This window comes from Manihot esculenta, chromosome 9 (genome assembly GCF_001659605.2).
Source record: "Manihot esculenta cultivar AM560-2 chromosome 9, M.esculenta_v8, whole genome shotgun sequence".
In the NCBI taxonomy this organism is placed as follows: domain Eukaryota; kingdom Viridiplantae; phylum Streptophyta; class Magnoliopsida; order Malpighiales; family Euphorbiaceae; genus Manihot; species Manihot esculenta.
Window position 1 is genome coordinate 4,856,602 of NC_035169.2, and position 17,247 is coordinate 4,873,848.

The 17,247-nt window shown below is 39.6% G+C and overlaps 2 protein-coding genes across 3 annotated transcripts; one reads left to right on the forward strand and one right to left on the reverse strand.

Annotated features, from left to right (window-relative positions):
* Positions 1 to 5,843: 5,843 nt before the first annotated feature.
* Positions 5,844 to 10,192, forward strand: LOC110623810 (pentatricopeptide repeat-containing protein At4g21065). Its single transcript, XM_021768843.2, has 4 exons — positions 5,844 to 6,008; positions 6,062 to 6,338; positions 8,068 to 8,999; positions 9,295 to 10,192. The coding sequence occupies exons 1-4, from the start codon at positions 5,844 to 5,846 to the stop codon at positions 10,117 to 10,119; spliced, it is 2,199 nt and encodes a 732-aa protein (XP_021624535.2). The 3' UTR covers positions 10,120 to 10,192.
* A 315-nt stretch (positions 10,193 to 10,507) lies between these two features.
* On the reverse strand, positions 10,508 to 17,200 carry LOC110623809 (probable galactinol--sucrose galactosyltransferase 2). 2 transcript variants are annotated; one of them, XM_021768841.2, is made up of 15 exons: positions 16,978 to 17,200; positions 15,863 to 16,429; positions 15,423 to 15,639; positions 14,690 to 14,937; positions 14,261 to 14,351; positions 14,035 to 14,083; positions 13,821 to 13,912; positions 13,592 to 13,702; positions 13,071 to 13,193; positions 12,302 to 12,854; positions 12,135 to 12,202; positions 11,890 to 12,024; positions 11,575 to 11,792; positions 11,219 to 11,307; positions 10,508 to 11,107 (listed from the first exon to the last, which is right to left on the reverse strand). In XM_021768841.2, the coding sequence occupies exons 2-15, from the start codon at positions 16,005 to 16,007 to the stop codon at positions 10,745 to 10,747; spliced, it is 2,502 nt and encodes an 833-aa protein (XP_021624533.1). In that variant the 5' UTR covers positions 16,008 to 16,429; positions 16,978 to 17,200; the 3' UTR covers positions 10,508 to 10,744. The 2 variants fall into 2 exon arrangements, with proteins under 2 accessions (XP_021624533.1, XP_021624534.1); XM_021768842.2 differs by lacking the exon at positions 15,863 to 16,429 and having other exon boundaries at positions 16,978 to 17,199.
* Positions 17,201 to 17,247: the final 47 nt, after the last annotated feature.

The window sequence follows — 17,247 nt, forward strand, 5'->3', positions numbered from 1 at the left end:
ATTGTGGACAGACTCACCAAATCTGCTCACTTCATCCCTGTCAGGAGTGGCTATTCTGTGGACAAGTTAGCGCAGGTGTATGTCGATGAGGTTGTCAGGTTGCATGGGGTTCCTGTTTCAATAGTGTCTGATAGAGGACCCTAGTTCACCTCTAGGTTTTGGCGGAGTCTGCAGAACGCTATGGGTACCAGGTTGGATTTTAGCACTGCTTTCCATCCACAGACGGACGGACAATCAGAGAGGACCATCCAGACAATAGAGGATATGCTCAGAATGTGTGTGCTGGATTTTGGCGATTCTTGGAGGCAGCATCTACCTTTGGTGGAGTTTGCCTACAATAACAGCCATCATGCCAGCATAGGTATGGCCCCATATGAAGCTTTGTATGGAAGGAAGTGCAGGTCGCCTGTCTGTTGGGAAGAAGTGGGAGAAAAGGCCTTGGCAGGGCCTGAGCTAGTAGAGATCACCAGCAGAGTGGTGCCCATAATCAGAGAAAGGATCAAGACTGCTGCAAGCAGACAAAAGAGTTATGCAGATATCCGCAGAAGACAGGTAGAGTTTCAGGAGGGGGATTTGGTATTGCTCAGGGTGTCTCCAATGAAAGGGGTGATTCGGTTCGGGAAGAAAGGTAAGCTAGCTCCACGGTACATCGGACCCTTTGAAATCTTGCAAAAGATCGGGAATGTATCGTACAAGCTGGACTTGCCTGCTTCAATGGAGAGAATCCATCCGGTTTTCCATGTTTCCATGTTAAGAAAGTTCGTGTTAGATCCGAGCAAGGTTCTTAGTGAGCCTGATGTTGTAATACCCGGCTAGAATCCGGCATCGGGATTCCTGCCTTCCGGCGGAATCTAGGGTGTTGGATCTCTTTAGAAGGGTAGAATGTGTTTTCTAAAAATATTTTCAAATGATTTTATGGTTTTAAATGAAAAAGAATTGAGTTTTTAAAAGAAAAGACCAAGGAGGCATTTGCCAGGTTCGGCCGCCGAAAGTGAAGTTCGGTCGCCGAACATGGAAAGGCTTCGGGAGCGCCTTTGGCCTCCGAAAGTCTTGTTTGAACGAGCCAAGGTTCGGCCGCCAAAAGTCAAGTTCGGCCGCCGAACCTGCATGAGTTTAGGGGGCACGTTAGGCCGCCGAAGGTCTTCGACCAGGCCACCTATAAAGGGCCCTCAGATCGGAAATGGGCGAGTTTCTCCCCATTCTCGAGCTCAGGTGAGTTCATGTCATCCCTTGGCCATTTTCATGTTTTCCTTCATCTCTTTCATGTTTTCATGAGCTCCATGGCTGTTTTGAAGAGTTTTGAAGCTTGAAAGGAAGTTTTGGGAGCTTGGAGGCTTTTGGAGCTTGGATTCTCCACACCTCCGAGTTAGAGATCACGCAACCCTCGATCTCCAAGAGGTTAGTGTAGATCTCTGCTTTTCTTTATGTTTTAATGAGTTTTAAGTAAGTTTATTGGAGTTTTAATGGGTAGAATGGCATGTTTAGGTTTATGTGGGTTTTATGCCCAATGTATGCCAATGTATGTTTATGTGAATGTTTGTTGGGGTTTTAAGTTAGTTTTTAGCCCCTATATGCATGTGGGAGTGAGTATGCATGTTGGGAGAGAATGTGTAAGGATTTGGGGTGTTTTGAGTTTGGTTTTTGGCTTGGCAGAATCGGACCTGTCGTCCAGAGGGGACCAAGTTCGGCCGCCGAAAGGAGTTTCGGTCGCCGAACCTGCATGGGAGGCAGTCTTTCGGCTGCCGAACGTGCCCCGAAGGAAGGGACTTTCGTTTCTGTCCCAGGGTTTCGGCCGCCGAACCTGCCGCCGAACTTACCCGAGTTTCATCTCTGGAAGGGACTTTCGGCCGCCGAAGGTGCCGCCGAAAGTGCCCTGTCCAGCCGTTTCTTGAGTGTTTTCTATGCATGTTTTGGTGATGTTTAGAGGAGTTTTTGGGTAGTTGTTTATGAATTGTTTAGAGTGTGTTGGCACCTCATTCGAGTCCACCTGTGTAGGATCGGACCCGAGGAATCGAGGAGGCCATCAGTGTTAGCAGTTGCAGAGTCGGTCCAGCGTCTGCCAGAGGTGAGTAGAACTAAACTTAATCTTTATTTTATGAAATCAAATGCCTAAAGCATGCTCATGCATCATGTTTATATGTAATAGGTTGATTGCACTAGTTACACGAATATGAAGCATTGTATTATTCACTGTTGATGGAGATTGGACCAAGGGCAACCCCACTAGCCCTATGGAAAAGACCTGGCTGGGCCAGGCATTACGAAGTCCTGTGGTGCCCTCTTTGGTGGCCGGGCAAATAGCTTAGGGATGTTTTGGGGTTGGGTCCAATCCGTGATATGATTTGTTTGTGCTGTGACGCATTTCATGAAAGCATGTAATTAATGAACTGTTTTCTTTGTTTCTACTTACTGGGCTTTTTAGCTCACCCCTCTCCCCTAACCCCAGTGTTGCAGGACCAGAGTTTGAGCAGAATGAGCTATAAGAAGTCAAGAGTAATGAAGAGTTATGTAATAGCATAGCATAGTTTTCAGAAGATTATGTATGTATATGTTTTTTTTGGGATGTATTGTAAGTCTAAGTGAGGTTATATTTTGGCTTGTATACTTGTCTAGTATGGTTAGTGGACATGATTGTAAAGAGTAAGTTATGATGTATATGTAAAGGTTAGGAATGGAAAGAATTATGTTGAAAAGAGATAGAGTAAAGTTAAGAAAAACCTAGTAATGTCATGTGAATGTCATGAATGGATAGAGTAGTGCTTTGCCCTAAGTGTTTGGTTAATCCCTAGGTTTATGCATGATCTTCCTGAAATGTTTTAATGTTATGAATTTTGAACGGCCGTGAGGGAAGAAAGGGTTTCAATCCCTTGACCCAAGGCGGACGTGGTTTTGAAAGTTAGCTTGATGACCCATCTTGTATGAGGTTCTATGTTTTCATGCATAGATCAAGCCAAGTTAAGGAAAACAAGTTTAAAGGTTTATCCGCAAAAGTTTAAGTTTTCACGAACAGTTTTGATCATGTATGGGATTTGACCAGGTGATAGGAGGTAGGTTTGGCTTGCTACGGGTCCCGGCGGCCTTAAGCCGATCTGGATCCTAGCGCCGGTGATGGTTCGGGCCGTTACAGAGGGGTACCGGTTTCCGGGCTGTTACAGATGTGGAGATCCAAGAGGATCTCACCTATGTTGAGCAGCTGGTACGGATCCTAGACACCCAGATCAGAAAGTTGAGAAACAAGGAAATTTCGATGGTGAAAGTCCTTTGGAATCACCACAACATTGAGGAGTGTACCTGGGAGACACGGGAGTCCATGCTCCGGCAATATCCTCATCTCTTCTAAGGTAAGTTTTATGTGTTTTGTATGTAAGGTTATGTTTTATGCTTTGTATGTTCATGTTTTATGCTATGCCTTGATTGTTGGTGAACATTCGGGGACGAATGTTCTTAAGGGGGGAAGAATGTAATACCCGGCTAGACTCCGGTATCGGAATTTCTACCGTCCGGTGGAAATTCGGTTGTCGAAAACCTCTAGAAGGGTAAAACCATGTTTTCATAAAACGTTTTTATGTATCTTATTGTTTTAATCAAGAAAGAAAATGAGTTTTTGTATGAAAATAGCCTTGGAGGAAGACCCAGGTTCTGGCCGCCGAACCTCAAGTTCGACCGCCGAACATGCATGCACTTCGGGAGTGCTTTAGGCCCCCGAAGGCATAAGTGAGGAGAGTCCAGGTTCGGCCGCCGAACCTTATGTTCGGCCGCCGAACCTTATGTTCGGCCGCCGAACTTGCATGCGTTGCGGAGGCACGTTCGGCCCCCGAATGTGGCCTAGCCAGCCCCCTATAAAAGGGTCCCCTTGTCCGAATAGGGGAGCTTTTCTCCCCATTTTCGGCCAAGGTGAGTTCTCCGCCGTCCCTCGCCGATTTTGAGTCTCTTCCTTCAAATCTTTCATGATTTTCATGAGTTTTCACTTTGTTTTGAAGATTTTGAGCATTTAAGCAAGTTTTGAGGCTTGGAAGATTCAAGAGCTCTTTTCCTTGGTTCTCCAAGTTTAGGTCGTCTCTCTCTCGATCTTCAAGAGGTAAGAGCCGATCTTGAACTCATTTTATGTTTTAAGTAAGTTTTATGAAGTTTCATGGGGTAGAAATGCATGTTTAGGTTAGTTGAGCTTTGTTAGGTTTTGTGTTATGTTTATGGATAATGTGTGTTATATATGAATGTTGGATGTGTTGTAGTAGGGGTTTAGGATAGTTTGAGTCCCCTAGGAGCTTATGTATGTGTTTATGCATGTTTTGGTTGAGTTGTATGCATGATTGAATAGAGTGGGAGGCATTTGTGCATGAGGAGCCGAGTTTCTGCCCCTTTGGCAGAAACCAGGTTCGGCAGCCGAAGGACTTTCGGCCGCCGAACCTGTCTGTGAGGCAAGCCTTTCGGCTGCCGAAGCCTGCCTCCGAAAATGGACTTTCGTCTCTGGAGGGCACTTTCGGCCGCCGAAGGTGCCGCCGAACCTGCCTGACTTTCGGCTCTGGAGGGACTTTCGGCCGCCGAACTTGCCGCTGAAAGTGCCCTGTTCAGCCCTCCTTTGCATGATTTCTATGATTGTTTTAAGGTGTTTTAGGGGGGTTTTGGGGAGTATCTTAGAGTCATATTCATGGATGTTTGGTCCCTCATTTGAGTCCACCTGTGTAGGTTCGGACCCGAGGAACCGGGGACCCCAGCAGTGAGTCAGTCACTTCAGAGTCAGTAGAGCTTCAGCCAGAGGTGAGTGGAACAAACACTTATGTTTTAAAGTAATTAAATATTGATTGAGCATGTTCATGCATCACGAATGCCATATGATATTTTAGGTTGTTGCATTAGAATTCACGAATATGTTGCATTGCATAATTTGATGATGATATAGATGGATGTTGGATGATCCTTAGTCCTCAATATGATACGATGTGATATGATACGGTATGGCATGGTATGGAAGTCCGGTTGACCCATTCTACGTCCCGGCACTTTGGAATGTTATGATATGTTATGTTTAAGTGAAAGTCCGGTTGACCCATTCTACGTCCCGGCACCTTGGAATGTAGAGGACTATTGGTGACAACACCATCCTTGATGTGATTTGTTTGTGATGTGTTACATCTCATGAAAGCATGAAATTAAATTGAATGTTTGTTTATTCTGCTCACTGGGCTCTAGTAGCTCACCCCTCTCCCTTAAACCCCCAGGTTTGCAGGTACAAGGTAGGCCAAGAGGTCAGCAAGAGTAATGAAGTTATGGTCATGTAATAGCTAGTGTGGACATGAAAAATGTGGATGTGTTATGTTTAGTACAGTCATGTAAAAAGTACAGTATAGAAATGTAATGTAATAATGATTATGGGAGTTTAGAGTTGTGCTTGACCATAGTATGTTGTTTATCCCTTTTAGTGCATGATCTTAGATGTATAATGATGTTTATGTTGAACCAAGCTTAATATATGATGTGGTACCCCATTGGAGCATTTGTTGAGAACTCCAATGAGTGGTTTATATTTATGGTTATGTGCATATACAGGTTAAGCTTGGTATAGGAAAAGAAATAAAGAAAAATGTTAATAGTTTATGATGATGAATGAATAAAAAGAAAAGTTTTAATTTTTATGTATGTTGTTGATTATGTATGGGATTAAACAGGTATACAGGATGAATGTTTGGCTTGCTACGGGTCCCGGCGGCCTTAAGCCGATCTGGATCCTAGCGCCGGTAGCGGTCCGATTTTCGGGTCGTTACAACTTTAACTACTTAAGTAAATATTATAGAAAATTGAAAGAGTTTCATATCTATACTAAGCATCTTGTGGACCAACCTAGCATGAGTTATAAATTTCTATCTTTGTCCAGTATTGTTAGTAATATAAACATTGATCCAAGTGTGGGTTATGAGGGTATTATCGAGGGAGGTAAAAGCTTAGATATAAGGGGATTAGGTGAAAAAGCAGAACAGCCAGCTATTTTAAAAACTTTTGTGGGACACAAGGTACTAGAGTAAACTTTGAAAAAGGGAGAGGAATTAATTGTTTTGACTCTCAGATAGCTCGTTTATATGCATCCAATGGTGAAGATGATTGCAATATTAGAGAAGATGATAATATAGGGATAAACAAATGGAGTATTTCTACTAGTGGAAAGAGAGGATGTAGGAAGAATAGATTGTCTGCATTTGATAAGAGAAATGAGATAGTTGTGGATAATATTGATAGAGATATAGTTGAGGATGTCACAGATTTCGAAGAGGAAGAAAGAAAGGAAATTAATGATGAGATAAATGAGACAGATACTAACAATAGTTCTAGTGATGATAGTTCAAGTAATTTAAGTGAACATATTTTTTCAGATGATCATGGATCATTTGAGTCCAATTGCTGAAGATTCAGATGATGAAAGGGTTGAATTTATTAGGAAGAAAAGCAGGAAACCAAGGTATAATAGAGAAGCAGAACTACCTGTCTTTAGTTTAGAGATGGAATTCTCATATACAATTGAATTTAGAGAAGCACTTGCTAAGTATTGAGTATCCAGAGGTTTTAAAATAAGGTATATGAGAAATGAACCAGGTAGAGTTAGACCAATTCGCCAAGATGGTGCCTATCTTTAATATTTGCTAGCAAAAAGAGTAATTACGATGATCTATTAGTCATTAAAATATTGTAAACTTCTTAGAAGTGCTATAGAGTTTTCAAGAATCTAAGAGTGACCGCTAGGTTTTTAGCCAATCACTTTAAGAGTAGATTATGCCATAATATTAATATAAAGGTTGAACAATTGAGACAGTTTGACAAGAATGAATTGAAAATACATGTGAGTTTTGCTAAGTGTAAGAGCTAAGAAATTGTTGATGAAAGAAATAGAAGGGAGTTATAAGGATGAGTATTTCTGTTTTGAAGCATATGCAGCTGAGATTGTAATCCAAACTCTGTTTGTCATGTAGAGTTGAATCCAAACTCTGTTTGTCATGTAGAGTTGAATAAAAGATGATTACTCAATGAGAAGAGGATATTCGACAGGTATCAGCAGCATGCATACAAAATTAGTTATGTGGGTGTAGGCCAATTATTGGCATAGATGGAAGTTTTTTTATAGAGTTTGCATAGAAGTTAAGGTTACGTGCAATTAGAAATGATGCAAATAATCATATGTTTCCAATAGTTTGGGTTGTGTGCTTATTATAAGATAAAAAAAAATCGGAGATAATTTCTTATTTAGTTGGTATCACAAACTTGGATCGGGAGTTGATTCACATATAATAATTGCATCAACAAAAGGTATTTTTTCTTAAAATTGTACTATAAAGAGGGATAAAATATTGTTTAAAATATGTATAATTCTTTTAATTATTATAAATTATATTTGAATGTCTAAGAATAAGAATTATTAAAATACCACGTTTAAATATTTAATAGTCATGAAAAAATTAACAAATTAATAAATTTTAATTTGATAACAAGTTCAAATTTAATTAATAGGTGCTATAAAATATTAGATAATTTTGATAAGATTATCAAATATTAAAATATATTTTTATTTAAATATTAAATAATTATAAAAATGAGATAATAAATAAGTGATAATAAATTTTAAATCTGATTAGTAGATGATATTAAAATATAAACAATTATAAAAGGTATTATTAAATATTAAAATTTATTATTAATTCAAATACTAAATAATTTTGAATAAATTGAAATTTATTCAATAGATAATATTAAATATTAGATCATTTAAATAAATATATTTAAATATTAAAATAAATTAATTACAATATTATAGTTAACATAAATATCAAAATCAAAATAATAAAAAATTATAATTATAATCCCTTTAAAATTGAATTGAAATATTAAAAAATTAAAACAAACGTGAACTTTTTTAAATTAGACCAATTTTAATTCAGTTTGAAAAATAAACGAACCGGATGCTCGAACCCGAATCGGCCCATGGCCACGTCTAATTATAATGTACAAATATATTATTCAAATGCAGAGTTGCAAATTGCGGCGCTGAATTTCAGTGTTTTTCCAAAAACCCCAACTGAGAAGAAGAAGAGCTGGAAGAAGAAGAAGAAGAAGCGCGAATCGTTTTTCTCATCCGAAAATGCCCGAGCATGTTCATTCTCAGCCAAATCCATGCGCGCATCCTTACACATCTCCTTCCTCTCTCCACTGTTTCCTTCTTGCTCTCCAAAGTTCTCTCCTTCTCCGCTCTCTCTCCCCTTGGAAACTTCGCCTATGCACGCAAAGTTTTCTCTCAAATCCCAAACCCAGGCGTTTTTGCTTACAACACCATTATAAGGGGTGGTTCATATACTAAAACCCCATCAAAAGAACCCTTTTATTTCTACAAAAGGATGCTCACAAGAGCCTACCCAACTCCAAACACTTTTACAATTGCTTTTGTTCTAAAAGCATGCTCATCTATAATAGCGCTTGAAGAGGGTCAGCAGGTCCATGCTTGTATATTGCGATCTGGGTATACTTTAAGCCCTTACGTGCAATCTTCGTTGGTCAATTTCTACGCCAAGTGTGAGGAAATTACGCTTGCTAGGAAGGTGTTTGATGAAATTACTGAGAGGAATTTGGTTTCCTGGAGTGCAATGATAACTGGGTATGCAAGGGTGGGAATGGTCAATGAGACTTTTAGTGTGTTTAGGGAAATGCAGGGGGTCGGTATTGAACCTGATGAAGTTTCCTTGGTTGGTGTCATTTCTGCATGTGCCATGGCGGGAGCACTGGATATAGGGAAGTGGATTCATACGTATATCAACAAAAGGAAGCTTGATATTGATCTTGAGCTTAATACAGCACTAGTCAATATGTACGCTAAGTGTGGGTACATAGAGAAAGCAAAAGAAATTTTTGATGAGATGCCAGTAAAGGATAGTAAAGCTTGGAGTTCAATGATTGTTGGATTGGCCATTCATGGACTTGCACAGGATGCGTTGGACATGTTTACAAGGATGGAAGAAGCAAAGGTAATGGGTTAGCAAGACCAGGTCTAACAGTGCTCATGAACAAAGATACCTTTTTGTTTCTGTTTTTGTTGTCTGCACAAGTTTAATCATGATTAAAGCTGGGCTAATGTAAAATAGAATCATTAGTTTAAGTTCTGTTAGTTTTTAATTAAGATTCATAAAACAGATCAATCATTACATAAATGAGTATTATTATGAATATAAACATGACAGATTGAGCTGCCATGTGATGGGTTAAATTATTGTTATAAATTTTTGTAGGCGCCAAGAAATAATCTTGATTATATTTTTTCAGGCCAAGCCGAACCATGTTACCTTCATTGGCGTTTTATCTGCATGTGCCCGTGGTGGACTAGTTTCAGAAGGAAAGAGACATTGGTCAAGGATGCTTGAATTGGGCATAGAACCTTCAATGGAGCATTATGGTTGTATGGTTGATTTGCTATGCCGAGGAGGCCTTGTTGACGAGGCCTACAATTTTGCCTTATCCACACCCTCTCCAAATGCAGTAATTTGGCGAACATTACTTGTGGGTTACAAGAGAAATCAGATGTTACAGCAAGCTGAAATGGTTGCTGAGCGGCTATTCGAACTCGAACCCCTAAATGCAGAAAATTACATCATTCTTTCAAATTTGTATGCTACTGTTTCAGAGTGGGAGAAAATGAGCCATGTGAGAAAGAAGATGAAAGAAAAAGGCATCAAGGCAGTGCCAGGATGCACCTCTATTGAGATTGATGGATTTGTGCATGAGTTTGTAATGGGTGACTGGTCACACCCTGAGGCAGAGGAAATAAAAAGAATTCTGAAGAATGTCTCTGCAAGGATTCATAGCACTGGATATGAGCCACGTGTGTCTTCTGTGCTTCACTATGTGGATGATGAAGAGAAGGAGAATTCTTTGTTTGAGCATAGTGAGAGGCTCGCCATTGCTTATGGCCTGTTGAAGACTAAAGCACCTGCAGCAATTAGGATAGTTAAGAATCTGACAGTTTGTGAGGACTGCCATGAAGTGACAAAAATTATCAGTAGAGTTTATAACAGGGAAATTATTGTAAGGGATCGGGTTCGTTTCCACAAATTTGTCAATGGAACATGTTCCTGTAATGATCACTGGTAACATTTTTTTGCTCCCTTAAAAAGTTGTTGACATGAATCGTATGAGCTTGATATTGTAGATTTACAGAAGAAAACATGTTTTGCTTTGAATCTTTTAGGTGAAATGACGTTTTGATTAGAGAGAGTAGCAAAATTCCAGGGGATTTGATTGCCTTGAAATGTGAAATTCTGTGTGAGAGATCAATCAAAAACCTCCAGTTACATGATTGTTCTTTTTCTTTTAAGACATCGACTGAAGTATCAAGTTTATCCACATGGGTCCCACAAGGATAATAGGCCCAATGTTTTTTTGAGTTAAACACATTATTTTAGAAAAATTGTCAGAAAGGTAATATAGTAAAAGCAGTTTAGAAAATATTTAAATAGCCCCATTAAGGCACATTAATATTTATTAACCTGATTTATCAAGCTTTTTTCTTTTATTTAAAGTGAAATACTGTTAGTGGATTTTCTTTTTTTTTTAGCACTCATCTAGATGAGATACCATCACCACCATCTCAAGTGTACAATATCTCTCACCCCATCTTTTCCATTACAAGACCATCACTCCCAGTACCCATAAGCACATTCCCTCCCCTCCACTGGAGATGGTGGTGTCATCTCTTCAAACTACTTCGAGCTTTTGCCTAAACGTGGATCTCCACAGGCCATCTATACATCTCCTCCTCTGGTACGGGGAGAGTCAGGGTCACTAGTCCAGTATCAGGGTCATAGTTGAAGTTGGTTTCAGCGTTACCAACAATGCATTTCAATGGGCGCTGTGAAGAGTATGCCCCGAAACGTCCGCAGCCTCTGACTTTGAGTGCAATGGTTGCAGTTGGGGAACGATTTTCGCTCAGTGAAGTAGTCACATCTGTGGAGACCTCACCATCCAAATGCTCTGGCTTCTTGTCAGAAGCCATCTTGATTTCAAATTGGTCCACAGCACCGCCTGTGTTGAACATGTCAAGCAACCCAATTGGTGCAAATGAAATGTTGGAAGTGATTTCCTGCACAATCAGTTGGATCATTAGGTTATCAGACTATTACTATAAATCAATGGGGCAACCAGGTATAAAAAGAAGGGAGGGGAGGGGGGGGGGGGAACCAATGAAAGTTACCTTAATTGGACAGAAATGGAAGAGTTCAAAGTCGAGAACTTTCAGTGTCACCGGCACAGAAGCACCTTTAGGCAGCCGAAACACCTCCCCTGAAATTAAAAACAGAGCACCAGTTCTGGTTATCATCTTTTGAATAAACGAGTAGAGGAGAACTATGAACCTTATTTCAAAGTAGATTTGATTGTTTACTCTCTTTCCAGCATGCATTATTTAATTTCCTTGTAAGAAGCTTCATATAATAAATTCAAGACTTGCAAAAAAAAAATGTCCTCATGGTATCTGAAACTTCTCTTCCTTCAGTAGCATCTGAAAGTCGCCCCCATCATAAAGAGCGAGCAACTCTAGTAACTTTTTACCTGATTTGTGGGCATATACTATTGTCTCCCCATTCCAATCTGCACCAGCAACTTGGGCAATACAGTCCACGTCAGTGGCACGAACAGAGCCCGTGAGGGTACCAGGAGAAGCATCATGAATGCGGGTTTTCTTTTCAACTTTGCACCAACCAGCACCTTGGCAATTAAAAACACCAACCACACCGGTACATTTGTTCACATTCCATATCTTAAGCAAGCTGGAAAAAATACACAACATATCAAACACCTCTAAACAAAGCCGGCATGCTAAGAACTAAGCTCCCAGCCATACAGGAGAATGGAAAGGCAACGCACCTGGTGCCATCTCTTGCTGGATCAACAAAGAGAGAATCACGGGTTGGCCTACCAGGAAGTTGGGCACGCAAAACTGATCCATCAGGAAGGACTAGCTTCTTCAGCAGCTCAAAGTTGTGGTTGCCGGGCTTATCACTACACAAGAAAATGAAAGCATATTTACATGTCAACCCTTGTTAATTATTCACATTTCAATGTTTTTCTCAATGGCTACTTAAATCAATTTTAAGGATGAAGTAATATACCTGACATAGATTGCACACCCACCAATAGCACGAGCTGCGCCATGATAATCAGCAGCAGGGTGTAAGCTCTGCAAAAATTTTTTTTTTTTATTTTCAATATTTCGTAATTGATTTCCTGGTAAACTGAAGTTAAAGCCTCAAGAATAGGAAAATTTGCTTTTACTCACATGGAACATATCCCAGTCAGGTTGCATAAATTCTCCAAGGAATACGGTGTTGTAAGCCACGGAAGAAATATGAATGGTGTGGGAAGCAGGGTCCCTAGGGTAAAAATCATCAGAAGCTCTCACAACTGCAGTCTGCTTGGCACTATAGATCCCATCAGTGTTATGGCACATGCATGCAATACATCCATTGTCAGGGAAGTTTCGCGCAACTGAAGCCTCAAGAGCTTGGTGGTAGCTGCGGGTGAGGGAAACTCTACCACCATGACCAGAACCAAGAGTCTCGATGATGTTTTGAACATCAACCTTCACTCCATCTACCCCACATGAGGCCAAGTAGGCGTGAAGCTCATTGTAGAAGTCGAAAACCTTCTTGGGATGCACCAAACCAAGGCCATGGACAGCGAGACTGTCCATGACAATGTCTGGTTGGTTGCCTAGTATACCAGGAGACTGAACTGGATATGCCAATGCAGGGTCATAATGTTCCATTCCAGCAGCTGCTGGATTTACTCCACCCCAGTAGCCAGCTAAAGCATGCCACACATACACAAACCTATGAAAAATAATAAAACAGAATGTAACTTTCACATACATCATTTTCTTAAGCTACTTTTTCTTTTTTACCTGTCATTCAATTTATATTTTCAACCACTAAAAAGAGCTACATAAAATTAGCTTCTATGCACATTGTGAATTTCCCATGAATATCCACCACTAGCAGCAGCAGAAAACCAAGAGATTTCCAAGAAAACAAACAAAGACCACTTACTTCACATTGTGTCGTCGCTTGGCATCTTCAACAACATGCTTTAGTCCTCTGGCCTCCTCAGCATTTTCACCATTCTTCTGAAATTTTGCATTCTCCTTTATTCCAGTGAGCCTACTTGCAAATCTGCATGGTGAAAAAAAAAATAGTTCGGTCAACGACTTGAAATTTCAATTTAACCAACAAAATGCTAATTAGAAGATTTTGCTCATGACTTCTTGTCAAGTACATGCAGTGAATTTCAAATATTAAGCTTAGAATGATAATAGAAGAAATGAAGACTCAAGTCCTTGTATCAGTCCAAAGACATGATATGGCCCTCAAAGCTTAGATCTAAGAACAAGCATCTAAACCAATGCATGAAGATGTCATTACAAGCATCAAAGACATTACCATTGCCATTTGATCCTGGCAATGCATTCTTAGCAAGATAGGACTTGCAATAAATTCCACTAGTGTAATTTCCAGAAGATGTGATCACAGTTCTAACAGAGAGAGAGAGAGAGAGAGAAAGAGATTCTCACTGTGCTCCTTCTTGCACAACTGCATTAGCATCTTCCTTAGCTTTGGTTTCAATCTGTTGCCAACCATCATCTATGATCAAAAATCGTGGAGGAGTCCCTCCCTCTGATAGGCTGCAAATATAATCAGACAACAAGTCGATCATTCAATAACTTATAATTGTTCATTAGTTCTAGCTTCCATATATAAATTAGGAGTTATTTCACTCTCCAAAAATCATTTCTGAACTACCTTTTAAGGCCTTCCTCAACACCCTCAGCTGTGACATCAGTGTAAAACGCATCCCAAGTGCACCATCCAAACCAGTCAAGGAAAGATGGCAACTACACAAGACCAGAAGGATAAAGACATGAGATTCAAAAACTTGGGGCTTCATCATAATTGTTATTGAAATTGTTGATTTCAAACAAAGGATTAATTGTAAATCAGAACAGAATAATCTTACCTTTTTCTTTTCACGATGAAGGAAAGTTTTCATGTGTTTTTCCACAGCCCTGTTTTCATGTGAAATCACTTGTTAACTTGTATGAATTTGCAAGAAAACAGCTGAATACCAGTTAAACAGCTCTGTTTCCCAAAAGGACTCTGACATATATAATACATCTTTTTTTACTAATATTTCAAAAATAAATATCAGTGAAGTTTATTTCAAGCTAAAAGGGGGGACTCACTTTACTGCCTGATTGATAACTTCAAAGGGGTTGGTCCCAGCATGCATGTAGACTAGGTAAAGGCCCTGCTTGGTTTCAACAGCATTATCCCCTGCAAAACCATCACACACCAAAAAGAACACATCGCTTTGGTTCTTTCACTCGAACCTTCTAAATCTATTTCTTCTCAAATTGATATAAACTCCATAAATTTGATCATTTGGGATGGAACTGTCATTGATCAGTTCTCCAGCATGTTTGTTTCCCTCACTAGAAGCCGACAGGATGAGATAAATTAACAGTAAGATTCAGCCCTCTGTAATGGCCTCATTAATGATAGCTCCACTCAGTTGTACTGTTGTACTTGTTTGAATATGTGGAAAAGGAAGAGGAAGTGCATGTTGCACATAGCCTACACCAGATACTTTATGATGGCTACTATCAACTCACCGCTCTCAAGGCAGATCTCCATCTCATTCTTTTCATTGCCTTGCAGAACAGCACGGAACTGGCCTTCAAGTAGGGGAAGGAAGACAGTATAGATAGTCTGGGCATCATCCTGATCAACCCCTTCACCACCATCTCTGCTCTCCACTAGCATGAACTGGGTCTCCAAAGGAATGTCTCTCCCACAATTGCCCATCCTCTGGGTCATCCACCATAACTTAAAACGGAAACAACACATGAAACGGAGACCCCTGCCACAAGTAAAAGGTGAGTTTTTGTATTTAATAAATATTTTGCTCATAAATAATCAAAACGTTCTCCTATATTCATCAAAGTTCTCAAAACCATGCTGTAGGCTAAAAGATGAGTAGAGTCCGATCAAAATTCTACATATATTAAAAGTTACCATCGTTAGTTACTTTAAGAACTCTGCAGTATCTAATCACCACGGTCATTTTAAAAGATCTAGTCTTGACAAGAAATTGAAGATTAAAAAGGGGTAAAAAAACTAAGAAGAAAAAAATCTCAAAGCTATGAGCTTCAGCTCCTTATGCTAATAGCAAGAAAATTGGATCAGAAGTACAACATACAGTTAGCCCTTGTTATACCAAGCAACCATGACTAAAGATTGGCTGAAGTGTGAATTTACAAATACACAATCAATCTCAATATTTTTTTAAGAGCAACAAGATGATTCATCACAGTCGTCAAAACAACAATAGAAGCTGAAACTTACTCTAAAACGCCTACAGGAAAGACATGGAGACTTTTGCTATTGGAAGCAGTGGCACCAAGGAATGCACCAGCAACGAGTCCCACGCCCGATCCAGGAGTCAAGACGATGTTATCTGGCACTCCAGTTAATATGGTCTTCCCATGAACAACAAGGTTCCCATCGTTGATTGAAATCTTGGGAGTGACAGTCATTGCTGCTGCTGCTGAGCACTGAGTTACTGCCACCTCAACACAAATAAAAAATTATATAGATGTGTTAATAAAAGAAATGAAACCAATAAAGCACCTGAGAAACAAATCACTCCCAATAAAATTTTGCCTTAGGTGCCAAATTGAGTTTACCAAAAAAAAAAAAAACAAACAATCAATCCAACCTCCAGCTAATGAAAAGAAGAAAAATATCTCTACTCGTTAGAAAAAAGAATAATCTAAAAAAATAACCTAAGCGTCTATAATTTCTTCTGCAGAAGCAAATTTGAGAATTTGGGGATATCATTCGAGCATTGTTGAGATGACCGCCATAAAACTTCCGCCAATAAGGACGAACGCCCTTCAAATGTTGTTGTGCTCCCGCAATCCTTAGCATTTTCTCGCTCACCTACCCGACGCCCAAGAGGGGAAAAAAGCATAAACAAAAAATAGAAACGTACTTATTTTTTGCCGCGCTCTTTGAAACGTATTTTCAGTATTTCGGCTCCACAATTATTTTTTAGAACAGAATAAAAAATAATATGAATTAGAGGCTTTATACTGGAAACTCCAAAATTTTCATTTGAAAGGTTTAGTAGAGTCATCAGCATGTGCCCTACAAGTTTCGCTCATCTTGGTATGAATAGAAAATATCGCAGTCGAATGGACTTGTTTGTTAATTTTGGAAACTTGAGGGTTTATGAAAATCGCCCAAGATACTACGGAGCCACTTTGGCGGTTGGACCACCAAAACGATCACGGTCCCCTTTCAACTTTCAGTTAATGTGGAAACAGGCATATTGTCCAGAAATCCAAAAACTGAAAATGTCAATCGATAGTGACTGATCAGAAATGCAATGAAATATTAAAAAAATCTGAAGAAAAAAAAAAACAGAAAGAAGAAAAAATAAAAAGAGAAGGATGAACACAGCTAGAAAAGCTTCAAAATGGGTATTTCAGGAAAAAGAGCCTTGGTTGCTTCAAAAGATTAATTTTCAGAGTTAAAAAACATAATTCGGGCGAGACTCCCTTGCGATCTGAGAATATATTTAAGCCTAATTTGAAGTTCATTTTTGCTAGTAATTATAAGATTATCCCGATCTACAAAGAGATTCCGAAAATCTCCACAGCCAGAGTTCGCTGTCCCATCAACCGCCATAGAAAGAGCTTCAAATTCTCCAGCATACAAATTTAAAATTAGGCCATGAACAATGAGATATCATAAAACCAAAACAAAACCATCTTAGATTTCTAAAGCAAATAACTGAATACTCCGATTTCTTCACAAAATGAAGGCTCAAAGAAAGAAAAAAAAAAAAAAGAACTAATAACAGTCGAGAGTTCTGCAACACCACCAAGAAACTCACCGGTAAAGAAGAAAAATCACTAGCTAGACGATGAGCAGCTCTCGCTCTTGCGCTTGCCAAGCTTAAGGAACCTTTATCGAGAAAATTCAGAGAAGGTAAAGCTCAATAGAAGCGAATTCACTAGTGAATTCTTCTTCTACGAGAAACGGAGAGGCTCCAAGCAAATCTCAGTTCAAGAAATGCGCGCTCACACGATAAACAGACCCGTGAGGATTGAGGAGGGAGAGGGAAGGCGGGTGGCTATTTATAGCTCTTAAGAGTTAAACATCG

Bases quoted from the DNA above. Each gene is read 5' to 3' on its own strand.
- LOC110623810 (XM_021768843.2), top strand. From the start codon at position 5,844: ATGAGTTATAAATTTCTATCTTTGTCCAGTATTGTTAGTAATATAAAC. The intron at 6,009-6,061 runs GTACTAGAGTAA...TTTGACTCTCAG, and splicing joins AAACTTTTGTGGGACACAAG to ATAGCTCGTTTATATGCATC. The intron at 6,339-8,067 runs GTAATTTAAGTG...CCAACTGAGAAG, and splicing joins TTCTAGTGATGATAGTTCAA to AAGAAGAGCTGGAAGAAGAA.
- LOC110623809 (XM_021768841.2), bottom strand. From the start codon at position 16,007: ATGCTAAGGATTGCGGGAGCACAACAACATTTGAAGGGCGTTCGTCCT. The intron at 13,703-13,820 runs GTAGTTCAGAAA...TTATATTTGCAG, and splicing joins GTTGAGGAAGGCCTTAAAAG to CCTATCAGAGGGAGGGACTC. The intron at 13,194-13,591 runs GTGAGAATCTCT...TTCACCATGCAG, and splicing joins GTTGTGCAAGAAGGAGCACA to ATTTGCAAGTAGGCTCACTG.